We start from the raw sequence: 12,423 nt of genomic DNA on the forward strand, positions 1-12,423 counted from the left end.
GGCGGCGCAAGTATCACTCCGCTGCCTGGTCGTCAAAGACGGCGGAAGACGGGTTGCGGGTGAGCGAGGGCCGATGCGCGTCGTCCGAGTTGAACGAAGGTCGCGGACTACGCTGCACCGTCGTCTCGAGGATCTGCGGGCGGAGACGATCCATCGGCATCAGCAACGGCGATGAAAGGGTAGCGGACCGCATGACGCACCTCTTTCTTCAGCTCCTCGCCGCTGACTTCGCTCTGCCTCTTGCCCTCGGCGTCCTCGTCGTCCTCGTCGCTCTCGTCCGGCACGTCGTCGACGCCGAGCGCGACGCCCTTGCGGAAGACTTCGCTCTCCTCTGCGACCATGGCGCGCGACTCGGACTCGATCGGGCTGCGGCCAGATAGCGACGCAGGCGACGACGAATTCGGCGTGAGAGGCGCGGTTGCGGCGGACAAGTCCAGGGCGGCGGGCTTGGGCGGCGAGGTCGAGTTGAGGTCGGCGACATCGTCTGTGGCAGCGTCCCCCTCGACCTGCTCGGCGGACGCCTCGTCCGCACCTGCAGACTCCTCCGAGTCGGCAGGCGGTTGCGCTGACGCGACAGGCGAGGCCGGCATGACGGGCGACACGGGGGCAACCGGGATAGGCCGGTCATACAGCACCTTGGCGAGATCAAGGAGCGACGAGAGCTCCGAGAGGAGCACTTCCGCCCTCTCGCGCTGCTGCACGTGGCGTCCGCTCGTCGCCTCGGCAAGCTGCGCCTCGGCCAGCTGCAGCTGGACGAGCGCATCGCGCATGACCTCGCTCGGCGCGACCTCTTCACCCTGCGCCGCCGCCGCCTGGTCGACGGCGAGCATCTCGCTCACGACGTCGCGCGTCTCGGCCGCGGCGGCAAAGATGTCCTTCTGCGCCCGAAGCGCCTCCTGACGCTCGCGCTCTGCGCGCTCCTCGGCACGCCGGCGCGCCTCGAGGTTGTTCGCCAGGGCTGATTTGCGGATGGGCTGCGCGACGACGACACGCTTGCCATGCTGCTGCTCGGCGGCGTGCTGCGCCTCGGCATCGGCCTTGGCCTGCGCGAGCTCCGTGTTGCGCACGCACACCTCGAGGATGTCGCGCGAGAGGCGCGAAAAATCGGGGTCGTCGAACGGGATGTTGATGTCGAGGCAGCGGATGCTCGAGTTGAGGCGGATCGAGACGGCGAGCGCGAGCACGCCAGAAATGTCGACGTGGTTGTGCGTGAGGTCGAGGTGCAGGATCGAGCGCGCTTCAGGCAGGAACTCGGCGAGGGCAATGGCCCCTTCGGAGGAGAGTTCGGTCGAGTTGAGGAACACGCGCTTGAGCGACGGCGAGACCATCATCGCAGAGCGCAACGAGAGGATGCCCTCGACAGCTGGGCCACAACAAGGGTTGTGCCCCATGTCGAGCGTCTCGAGTGTCGTGTTGAATTTCTGAACAAGCGGAACCTAGGTCAGCGAAATCTCCTTAACCGGGCTGAGCAGGGCAGCACGCACGAGCGCCTCCGCGACCGCGACCAAACCCTGCGCATCAATCTTGTTTTCGCTCAGGTTCAGCACCTTGAGCGTGCGATTGCGCTTAAGCACTTGCGCGATGTACGTCACGCCGTTCTGAAGCGCATCGCGCAAGAAGGTCAGCTGCCTGTCCGAGGAGAGAAAGGGCCCGACGATGCGACGCACGCGGATGTCATTACCCTTGACGTCCAGCGTCAAGAGATTGCCGATACGCGGCAGCGCGTCGAGCTGCTTGCGCAGCCGTACCCGCGCCTCGCTCAGGCGCCACGCCTCGCGTTCGGCGAGTGCAGAGGGCGGCGCGTCGTGCTGCTCCGTTCCACCAAGTTCGTCTGCAGCACCACGGCGCGGCGAACCGGTAAGCGCGCGGTGCTTGCGGTCGATGGGAAGCGTGGACGACTGGTCGTGGCGGTGTTGCCGAGCCGTGACCGAGTTGTTCGCTTCGAACGAGAAGGATGAGATCGAGGCCGCATCCGACGAGTTCGAGCCGTTGGACGGCTGGAAGAGCGAAGAGGAGGCAAAGGGCGAGGCGGAGAAAGTTGAGGACGGGTCGGATGAGAGCGGGTAGTCGCGAATGATGACGGCGAGGTTGACGGCGCCGGCAGCATTGATGCGGTTCTTGCGCAGTGAGATGTGCTTGATCTCACTCACACGGATGCCGTTGGCTGTGGTTCGAAATGCGTCAAGTGAACCGTTAAGAAGGCCAGAGGAAAGGACGACGCACCGAGCGCTTCGAGGGCCGGCCCGCGAATCCCGCAATTCTCCAACCGTAGTGACAGCACCGACGCAGCTCCTGTTGTGCCGTCCTCCTTGAGCAGTGGCGCTGACTGGAAAAGCGCTTCGCGAGCCGTCGCCTCCGCCTCTTCTCCCTCCTCTTCCCCAACCTCTCCCCTCTTCTCGTTCTCCATCTCCTGCGCCACGTCCCCTTCAACTGCCTGCGTAGGCTGTCCCGCGACACCTGCTGCTCCGGCGACCGGCTCAGCGGGCTCTCCTGCGCCCGCTTCACCTGTCGCAGCCTCGTCCTCCGACTCGTCATCGTCGTCGTCGTCCCACGGCCCCGCAACCTTCTTGCCCTTCCGCTCCTTCGCCTGCTCTCCCCGTGATCCGTTTGTTTCAGACGGTGGAGAAGGCGCGGGAGGTGGTGGTGGCGGTAGTGGAGGAGCCGGTGGCGGCTGCGGGGCGAGCGCCTGGACGAGGAGGTCGGCGGCGCGCTTGTCGAGCGAGGTCTCAGAGAGGTCGAAGTAGCGGAGGAAGGTCGCCTGCCGAGAAGGAGCGTCAACTTCCGCATCTGTTTGAGCGCCGTGCTCGAGCTAGCTGGCTCGGACGCTGAACAGGACGAGCAAAACGACGGCTGCAGAGACGCACCTTCCGCAGAAATACGGCGACGTAGCGCCACCCTTTTGCTCGTATCCGTTTGTTGCCGGCGAGGCTGACGGTCGGGATCGACGCGCTCACGAGCAGGGCGTGCAGTAGCGGGCGGAGGCTCTGCACGTCCCAGCGAGCGCAAGTAAGTCCAGATGTGACGCATTAGAATGACAGAGTTCGTAAGAGCGCACCTCATCGTCGATGCCGCAGCGCTCGAGCACGAGTTTCTTGCAGCCCCAGTCGACCGAGAGCAGGTCGGCAAGCGCCTCGATGGCGCCGTGCGAGAGCGGTTCGTCCGAGAGGTCGAGCGCTTTAGGCGGCGTGGTGAGATTGTCCTGTGCACCCTCGTCAGCTCTGCATATCGTCCGGCATGAGAATGGAGAAAAGGTAAGTAGGGAACAGCGCGCACCCGCAGCAACCGCTTGACGCGCTCGATGCCCGGCTCCTCCCTCGTCCTGCAGCACTCGCCATACAGTCTCAGCAGCTCCTCCCCACTCCACTCCCTCCTCTCCCCCTCTCCCACGCCTCCCGGCCTCGCGCGCCACTCGTCCTCGACGCGCGCGCGCGTCCGGCCCTCGTCGAGCGGCGCGATCGGCTCGAGCGTGCCGTTGTTGATCGGGTAGACGACCTTGAGCGCGGCGACGCGGAAGCGGACGCGCTTGAGGGACGAGACGGGGAGGGCGGGGCGCGCGGACGGGGCGTCGGCGGCGGCGGCGGCAGACGAGGGGGCAGACGAGGCGGTAGACGCGAGCGTCGGGGTGCTCGAGGAGAGAGCGCTCGTCGAGGCTGAGAAGGGGGCCGTCGCAGGCGTGCTCGTCGAGGAGGGCGCAGCGCCTCCCGCCTGCACCGCAGCTGATCCGGCGCCTCCGCCTCCCGCCACAGCAGGCGCAGGCGACTCTGCCGCGACGGCAGTCGCGCCCGCCGCAGCCGCGCTCAGGCGCTTCAGAGCACTGCCAAAGAAGCCGCCCGCCGTCGCCGCTGCATTCCCAACCGCCTCTCCGACCGAACTTGCGCCTGCCACCGCAGCCGACGCGCCCGATGCGGAGGAAGACGAAACGCCAGACGATGGAAGCGTGGTGCCGGCGTCGGTCGCTGCGCGCGAGTAGGACGAGTTGAACGGCTGGAGGATGTCGCGGCGGAAGGAGAAGCGCGACGAGGCCGTGTGGGACGACTGCGGCGGACGGAGGATGCCCTTCTTGGGTGCGGGCGGGTGGCGGCGTCGAGGTGGTGGAGGGGGCAGGGACGGCGAGGGTGCTTCGGCTGGCTGAGCTGTGGGACCCTCGGCCGAAGCGGGAGGAGGTGCCGACGAGGACGACGGAGTCGAAGTGGCAGCGGCATCCGCTTCCGCGGCTGGAGGGGCATCTGCAGAAGACGCTACCGAGTCTGTAGACGCCTCTGCCCCTTGTCCCGCCTCGTCTGGGCCCTCGCTGGCTGTGCTGCCCGGCTCCCCCTCCCTCGCTTCATCACCCGCGGGCCCCTCGTCCTCGTTGTCCAGTTGCGCTGCAGGCTCGGCAGTGAGCTCGAGTGGAGCCTCTTCGGCAGGCCCAGCGTCTCCAGCCTGCCCCTGTGCGTTGTCGGCGGGCGGCATGGGGGCGTGTCTCCTCGCGAGGTGGAGCCGCCGACGGGGTGCTGCCTCGCGAGCGAGCTCTTCAGGAAGCGAGGGGAGAAGCGGGAGACGCGAGCACGGCCTCGCTGACTGCGCTGCAAAGCAACACGCACTCGACGAGGCGCGGCGTGGGTGGGATGAGCGAGACGCGAGTTGCCGTGGCTGCGGGCAGACGAGCAGCGGACGAACTGCGGACACGCGCTTCTCTCCCGGTCTATGCAGTTCCACGCCTGGTGTTGCTTTACCCCAGCAATAGGCAAGGCGCGTCCGAATCCTCTCACACGTCGAGGCAGGAAACGTTGCGGCGGCCAGCGCGCTGAACGATCCAACCTCCCATCCCACACGCTACTCGTACTCGTCGTCATCCGAGGACGCTGTCCGTCCTCGCACACCGCCGTTGTACACTGCCGAGTAGGGCGAGGGCGCGTGAGGAGCACCCGAGACGGCGCCCGCGCTGTAAAGCGAGACGAGGGTCAGTTTGCGGGCCATGCGGCGGACAGACGGGGGGCTGCATGCTCGCAGCCAGCCCGCCCGAAACGAGCGAGCATCCACGCACCTATTGAGCATCTCCTCGACCTGTCTCCGCCCCCGCTCGCCCTCTCTCAGCTCGCCGCCGTCGCACTCGAGGTCGAACCGGACCCACGTCGTCTCGAGCTCGCCCGCGCGGTACACGAGCACGGTCGGGAGCGTGTCGGCGTCGAGGTCGGACGACATAAAGTCGACTTCGGACGCCTGCGCGCGGAGGAACTTAGTCGAGGGGTAGAGGCGCGCGAGGGCGGCCAGGTGCGAGTTGAGCAGTGCACAGAGGGACAGTTCCTGCGGGTCGGGCGGTCCGCCAAGTCAGTAACGTCGGCTTGTGAGGCCACGAGGGGGAGAAGGAACGCACTGGCTCGTAGAGATGGACGACGACGGCAACGTCTGGTGCCTCGTCCTCGACCGCCTGCACATACTGCTCCATCCCGACTTCTCGCAAATGCCCAAGCGTCCGTGCCTCGACGACCGCTCTCCGCTCCCCACTCCCCTGCATCTCGGCAAGCCTCCTGCGCCTGAGCGCCGTCAATTCGTCGTCTTCTTCATCATCCCCTCTCCGATCCGCCTCGTCGTCCCCAAGCGAGATGACGAGTTTCTTCCCCGCCTGCCGCGCAAGCCCGGCGTCTCCTGCCCTCCGCGCCTCGTCCTGCGCGGCGAGGTGCTCGCGGTAGTCTGCGCGGACGCCCTTTACGCCCGTGTTGTGGCTCCCGCCTTTGCGCCCGCCGCCCGGCGCGCGGAGAGGCATGTCCCCGCCTGTGGGCGGATCGGGATCGACGGCTGAGAAGCGGGGCTCGTCGTCATCGTCGTCGGCGTCAGAGTGCGAGGGAGAGGCGGAGCGGGTTGGCGAAGTTGAGCGGAGGACGGCGGCTGCGTCTGCGTCGCGCGAGAGGGCTGGGTGGGTCCCGTCGAGGAATGCCTGTTCCATAGCGTCGGTGCTCATCGCTTCTGCTCTGCTGGTGCTGGCTGCGAAGCACGAGGAGAGAGGAGAGGGAGAAGCGCGTGCAGGAACAATGGACGGCAGAGTGGAGGAAGGGGAGGGTGCGCAACGACGCGGGAAGCGGGCTGTGCTGTGGGTAGTGCGTGCAGCGGGCTGTCCAGTCACTCTGAGCTGGTCTGGCGCTGTCCAGAGCGAGGTGCGCCGAGGGCGAGAGGGCGAGAGGCGACGCGAAACGAACCGAGACCACACGCGGCCATCCTCGCCTCGACGCCCGCGAGCAGCCGGCAGACACAGCCAGCGAGGTCCAGACTGGGCTGTACGGGGCTGCCGACACGCGCCTCGCCTCACCACACGCTCGCTTGCTCTGTCCTCGCCGTGTCTTCGTCCGCTCGTTCTCATCTCGCTCGCTCTCTCGACGTGACAAGGCTGCAGACGAGCAGCGCACCCGCGCACAACACGCTCAGACACGTCGGGGACGGATCCGCGCCAGCCCCAGGCCCCGCGCCCGCCATGTCGACCTTCTCGCACCGGTTCCCCACCTCGACCTCGTCGACCACGCCCGGCTCGATCGCGCTCGAGCAGGCCAACGCCGACCTCACCCTCCTCCAGCAGTCGCTCGCCCGCGGCGCAAAGATCTCGGACCGCATGAGCGCCGTCCTCGGCAATCTCGACGACCGCCTCGCGCGCCTCGAAAAGAGCCTCGTCCCCATCTACCGCGAGACCGGAAAGCTCACCCGCGTGTCCAAGAGTGCGTTCGTGACCTCCGGAATAGCCCGCGGCGCTGGCCGATTGTAGCGGAGCTGACGCCGCACGCGCAGACCTCGAGTCGACCATGCGCTCCATCGACGGACTGCTTGGCCACCACGACCTGGTCGAGCGTGAAGAGGGGCTCATCAAGGCTGGGTGCGTGCTGCTCGCTCGGCAAGTGCATGAGGACCCAAGAGAAGCTGACTGCGCGCGTCTCTCCAGGCCAAAGCCGGACGACCTCAAACCGTATCTCGCCGCCATTGACCGCCTTGTCTCCGCCTCCGAAGCACTGCGCAAGACAGACGCAGAAGGTCAGCGCGGGACGCTCGCGCAGATGGTACGTCTCGCCTTTGGTTCCTGTTTGGGCGGATCTGACGCTCGTGCTGCGCAGTCTGCTCTCATCGATTCCGGCGCCAAGCAGCTCGTCGCCGTCTTTACGCGCTGGGTCAAGGAGACGAGTCCCTCGATGGACGCCGGCAAGCTCTTCGACCAGGGTGCGCTCCTTTTCTCTCTCCACTTGCTTCCCCCGTTGATCTTCCCTTTCGCGCTCGCAGCCAAGCCTTTCCCAACCCTCTCCGCCTCCTTCCTCGAGCACGCCCTCCCGCTCATCACCTACCTCCGCGCCCTCCCCGACCCGCACGGCCCGACCATCTTTGCCGCGCTCACGTCGAGCTACACGTCGGTGCGCGCGGCCTACATCGACGACTCGGTGCGCAACTGCGCGCGCGACGTCCTCGCCGACGCGACGCCAGAGATGGTCCTATTCAGCCCGCGCGTGGCGCAGGGCGCCGACGAAGCGCCTGGCGGTGGGGCGGCGGCGGCGGCGGCTGCAGCTGCGGGCGGGGCAGCCGAGAGGAGGGGACTCGGGAGGTTGCTGGACGTGCTCTTTGCGCTAGTCAAGGTGCGTGCATGCTTTCTCTGCGTCAACCGCGCGAGCGATGCTGACTCGCGGATCCGTCGCCGCGCAGTCTGAACACGCCCTCCTCGGCACCGTCTTCTCAACGCTGCCCGCCTCGGCGCGGACGAGCATCTACGCGTCGCTCCTCCCACCGTCGCTCGCGCAGCTGAGCACGACGGGCGCATCGCTCAACGCGCTGATCAAAAAGTCGCCCGCGCACCAGCTCATCCCGCTCGCGTTTGCGACCTACACCGAGCTGCAGGAGCGCGCGGGCGAGTTTGAAGAGTGGGTCAGGGCCAAGGCGGCGAGGAAGGAGAACGAGGTCGGCGACTTGACGCATGCGTTCAGGGGCACGTGCATGACGAGCTTGCCGGGCATCCTCGAGGAGACAAAGGTGCGTGGCGAAGGACGCCTGCTTCTGTTCCTCTTGCTCTCGGCGCGCGAGTCGGTCAGGACTCACAAAATTGTAATCCCGCCTCGCAGGCTTGGGGCACCAAAGCGCCCGCGGGTTCCGACGCCTCCTCGGCGGCTGTCCAGCCCGTCACGATCAATGTGCGCCTGCAGTCTGTTCTCTACAGACATCTGAGCGTGTTCCTCCCCATACTCACGCATCGCTCGCCCCGCTCGCAGGTGGTCAACTTCATGCGACAATTGGCCGACAACCAGCCAACCGCAGAGGGCTTCCTCTCGGTTCTCGGCGCGGGCAATTGGGGCGGGCCCTCAAAGACGAGCGCGGTCATGGCGGGAGCAAAGGAGAGCGACGAAGGCGGGCTGCTGCAGCGCTACTTGAGTGAGTCCGGCTCGTCCCGCGCGGGCTCGGCGGTGCTTGTTGCTGCGCCCATCCTGTCCGCTCCGGGTTTAGGGATGTGCGCCTCACACTTTTCGTCACACAACAGACGACGTCCTCTCCGTCCTCCTGACTGCGCTGGATACCCGTGCCAAGCTGCTTCGCGGGCGGCAAGGCACCACTCCCATTTTCCTCCTCAACAACCTGTCGTACATCCGGCACTCGGTCCTCTCGTCCTCCATCATCGACGTTCTCGGCGAGTCGTCCGAGGACACGCTCAACAAGCGCATGCGGACCGCCAAGGCATCGTACCTCGACATCTGGTCGCCGCTCGTCTCTGCGCTCCTCGACGCCGGCTTCGCCGAGCAGTCTGGCGCCGCGGGCGCGCTCAAGGCCGGCCTCGGCGCCGTCACGGGCGGCGGCGGGACCGAGCGACGCGAGACCAAGGACCGGTTCGTGCGCTTTGGCGAGGCGCTCGACGAGGTCGCGGCGCTGCATGCGCAGGCGCGCATCGACGAGGGCGAGGTCGAGCTGCGCGAGCGCCTCAAGGGAGAGGTCGAGCGCATGGTCGTGCCGACGTATGCCAAGTTTGTCCAGCGCCACCGCAAGGACAACTGTGCGTCTGTCCTCCGCCGTCTCTTGCGCTCACTGTCCCTGCGGCAGGCGTCACAGGGCTTTCGAGCTTGAACCCGGGACCGAGGACATCACGCTGACAAGCTTCGGGCCTCCTTATGCAGATTCGACCAAGTATCTCAAACTCGATGCCGACGGCCTCGAGGCCAAGATCCGCGCCATCTTCGAGCCTTGACCTCGTCGTGCTCTCTTATGGTCTACATTTCCTCTCTCTTACTTCCAACTCTCGCAGTAGATGTCCATGTTGGTTCCGTAGTTTGCAGAAATCGTGTGTTGTATTCCAGCGGATCCCGTCAGGCCAGCTCATTGCGAGGGGAGTGGCGCCTTCACGTCCCGCACAGTGTAGCAAACTGAGCACAGCGGAGAGCCATCGAGGCCCCGAGAGTCCTTGCCAGACGCAGAAGCGCCTGGAGGCGAGAGAACACCAAGAGAAGGCAGTCCGGATTTCAGCGGCCCAGTCTCGATGCCTCGACGGCTTGATGACCCCGGATGAGCGGGCGAGCTCCCGTTCGGCCGGGTGCGGAACATGCCGCTGCAGGGTGTGCGGGGCTGGACAGCGTCGGAAGGAGGTGCTCGTCGCAACTGCACAGCGCGGTCGAGTGGGCAACAACGCAGCACCTCTCGCAGAGCTCGCGCGCAGCGCAGCGAACAAAGGGCCGCAACGTCAGTCGTCCGTCGGCAGGATTGCGCCGTTGCTGAACGAGGACAAGCGCGGCAGACAGAGAAGTCGGAACGCCTGCCGAGGGCGGAAGGCGCCCGGCTCGAGGAAGCCGGTGATGGGCTCTCCAGGAGCTGGGAGAACGCGCGCGGGATGGCCCGCCTGCGGGAAGGTGCGGCTCGCCAGCGCTATCCTGACGAGACAGAGCCCGACACGACTGGGAGGTGGCAGTGGGCGTGACGCTCCGGCAGGGTAGAAGAGGGACCAGCGATGGATCGGCGCGAGCGGCAGCCAGCAGAAGCAGGATGCGCACTTGAGCGCGTACAGCGGTTCTGCAGGATCGACGGTGCGTGGAAATGATGGGCAATAGAGCGAGGGCTGTGGGAGCAGGCCATGCGACCGCGATCGTCGCCGCGAGGCGGGGCGCGCGAGGGGCCTCGATGGCCTCGACCGCGGGCACGGCGCCACGAGGCAGGACAGTCGAGCAGCTCGACACTCGTCTAAACACGCGCTGCGCCGAGAGACTACTGCTGTCAAAGCCGCTCTGTGCACGACACGCCTGCGTCGATTGCCCACGCGAAGCACGAGTGCGCTCGCACCCCGCGTCCGCAGCCAAGTCTGTCTGTCACTCGCCGCCGTGCCTTCGCGTCCTCCGCATCGACCGTAAGCCAGCCGCACTCGCCTTCACGGCACACGGGCGCAGCACAGGTCAGTTCCGACTCATTTCTAGCAGCAGTGAGCAGAGTCTGACCCGCCCAGCTGCCTCTCTCTCGCCCCACCCGTCCTGCCTCGCGCCCCCTTTGTTCACACACCGCCTCGCCGGCCTTCGTCTGCGTCCGTCTCGCTCACCGCGTGCGCTCGCGTGCCCACACCGAACTCGCGCTTGCGGGCCGACTTTGGCCCACCTCCCTACGCTTCTTTGGCCCGCGCTGCCTTCTGTCGCGACCGTGTTCCCGAACCGCCAGCCCCTCCACTTCCCGACACCCAGCCTCGACGGCACCTCGCTGAGCCCGCTTCAGAGCTTGCTCTACTCTCTCGACACCTCTTCTACTCCCGCGAGACCAGCTGCACGCAAAGATGGGCTGCGGCGGATCGAAACCGGCAGACCAGGAGGGCAAGGCCCGTTCCGACGAGATCGAGAACCAGCTCCGCAAGGACCGCATGGCCATGCGGTGCGTTCCACTCGAAGCCGTCGCAGAGCGTTTCAGAAGAAGCTGACGAGTTCTGCTCCGTTGCGCTCGATCCCCGTTCATCTCCATTGCACACCTTTCCTGCTCGATCCGCTTTCCCCGACTGCAGGAATGAGATGTGCGTCCCGTACCACCGTGCGTGGACGCTGCACAGAGGCGCTGACCCGTTCCGATCGCAGCAAAATGCTCCTGCTCGGAGCCGGAGAGTCGGGCAAGTCGACGATTCTCAAGCAGATGAAGCTCATCCACGAGGGCTCGTACACCGACAAGGAGCGCGAGAACTACAAGGAGATCATCTACTCGAACACGGTGCAGAGCATGCACGTGCGTTGCTGGCCTTCTCCGCTTCTGCACTTATTCTCGGAGCTCCCGGCTGATCTGCTTCTCGACGCACGCAGGTAATCCTCGATGCTATGGAGATGATGGGGATCCAGCTCGCTTCGCCTGAGGGGCAGCGGTATCAGGAGGTGATCATGGCGCAGCCGCACCAGATCGAGGCCGACTTCCTCCCGCAAGAGGTGACCGAGGCCATCATGGAGCTGTGGAAGGACCCGGGCGTGCGCGAGTGCTTTGGACGGAGCAGGGAGTACCAGCTGAACGACTCGGCACAATAGTGAGTCGGACCTGCCCTGCCTCGTGCCCCATAGAGGCGTTCGACGCGTCGGCGTGCGTTTCGGTCGCCCGTCGAATCTGGCTCACTCTTCTCCTCCCGCAGCTACTTTGACTCTATCACGCGGATAGGCTCGCGCAACTACATTCCTTCGGACCAGGATGTGCTGCGATCCCGTGTCAAGACGACTGGCATCACCGAGACGACGTTCCAGATTGGCGAGCTCAAGTACCGCATGTTCGACGTCGGTGGCCAGCGATCTGAGCGTAAGAAGTGGTGCGTCCTGGGCGATCGCAAGGATTACACTGTTTCTGTGAAACCTGCGGCTGACCACCTAGTCGTTTAGGATCCACTGCTTCGAGAACGTCACCGCCATTCTCTTCCTCGTCGCCATCTCCGAGTACGATCAGATGCTCTACGAGGACGAGGCGATCAACCGCATGCAGGAGGCGCTCGTCCTGTTCGACTCGATCTGCAACTCGCGGTGGTTCGTCCGCACCTCGATCATTCTCTTCCTCAACAAGGTGCGTCCTGCTTTCCTGCCTATGCGTGACTTGTGCTGCGCATGCATAATGCACAATCACTTTGCCTGCGCCTGTGAAGCAATCGTGGCTTACGGTCGTCCCGTCGCAGATCGACCTCTTCCGGGAAAAGCTCCCCCGCTCGCCCATCGCCAACTTCTTCCCGGACTACACGGGCGGCTCGGACTTGCAGCAGGCGTGCGACTACTTCTCGAGCCGCTTCGTCTCGCTCAACCAGAGCTCGGCAAAGCAGATCTACGTCCACTTCACCTGCGCAACAGTGCGTCCCGTTTCGCTCGCACTGGCTGCGTCTTGCGAGTGATGCATGCTGACTTTTCACTGCCAATTCAGGACACGACCCAGATCAAGTTCGTCCTGAGTGCGGTGAATGACATCGTTATTCAGGTCAACCTCCGCGACTGCGGCCTGCTCTAGAAACGC

The 12,423-nt window shown here is 65.7% G+C and overlaps 4 protein-coding genes across 4 annotated transcripts; 2 read left to right on the forward strand and 2 right to left on the reverse strand.

Moving 5' to 3' along the window:
• Window positions 1-13: 13 nt before the first annotated feature.
• Window positions 14-4,452, reverse strand: JCM10292_003497 (uncharacterized protein; the record flags this gene model as incomplete). Its single annotated transcript, XM_076652615.1, has 8 exons — window positions 14-133; window positions 201-1,421; window positions 1,485-1,598; window positions 1,668-2,164; window positions 2,224-2,758; window positions 2,865-2,984; window positions 3,056-3,199; window positions 3,274-4,452. The coding sequence occupies 8 exons, from the start codon at window positions 4,450-4,452 to the stop codon at window positions 14-16; spliced, it is 3,930 nt and encodes a 1,309-aa protein (XP_076501828.1).
• A 363-nt stretch (window positions 4,453-4,815) lies between these two features.
• JCM10292_003498 (phosducin family protein) lies at window positions 4,816-5,941 on the reverse strand (the record flags this gene model as incomplete). The annotated part of the gene is made up of 3 exons (XM_076652616.1): window positions 4,816-4,924; window positions 5,027-5,286; window positions 5,357-5,941. The coding sequence occupies 3 exons, from the start codon at window positions 5,939-5,941 to the stop codon at window positions 4,816-4,818; spliced, it is 954 nt and encodes a 317-aa protein (XP_076501829.1).
• A 507-nt stretch (window positions 5,942-6,448) lies between these two features.
• Window positions 6,449-9,178, forward strand: EXO70 (GTP-Rho binding exocyst subunit EXO70; the record flags this gene model as incomplete). Its single annotated transcript, XM_076652617.1, has 10 exons — window positions 6,449-6,686; window positions 6,757-6,841; window positions 6,908-7,022; window positions 7,077-7,179; window positions 7,240-7,586; window positions 7,654-7,977; window positions 8,067-8,135; window positions 8,214-8,373; window positions 8,480-8,986; window positions 9,108-9,178. The coding sequence occupies 10 exons, from the start codon at window positions 6,449-6,451 to the stop codon at window positions 9,176-9,178; spliced, it is 2,019 nt and encodes a 672-aa protein (XP_076501830.1).
• A 1,560-nt stretch (window positions 9,179-10,738) lies between these two features.
• On the forward strand, window positions 10,739-12,417 carry JCM10292_003500 (guanine nucleotide-binding protein subunit alpha; the record flags this gene model as incomplete). Its single annotated transcript, XM_076652618.1, has 8 exons — window positions 10,739-10,833; window positions 10,961-10,969; window positions 11,031-11,175; window positions 11,250-11,464; window positions 11,567-11,737; window positions 11,808-11,985; window positions 12,095-12,262; window positions 12,334-12,417. 8 exons carry the CDS (start codon window positions 10,739-10,741, stop codon window positions 12,415-12,417), a joined length of 1,065 nt encoding a protein of 354 aa, XP_076501831.1.
• Between the last annotated feature and the right edge of the window lie 6 nt (window positions 12,418-12,423).

Source organism: Rhodotorula paludigena, assembly GCF_050403205.1.
Source record: "Rhodotorula paludigena JCM10292 DNA, Rt_paludigena_JCM10292v1_ctg83, whole genome shotgun sequence".
Lineage (NCBI taxonomy): Eukaryota > Fungi > Basidiomycota > Microbotryomycetes > Sporidiobolales > Sporidiobolaceae > Rhodotorula > Rhodotorula paludigena.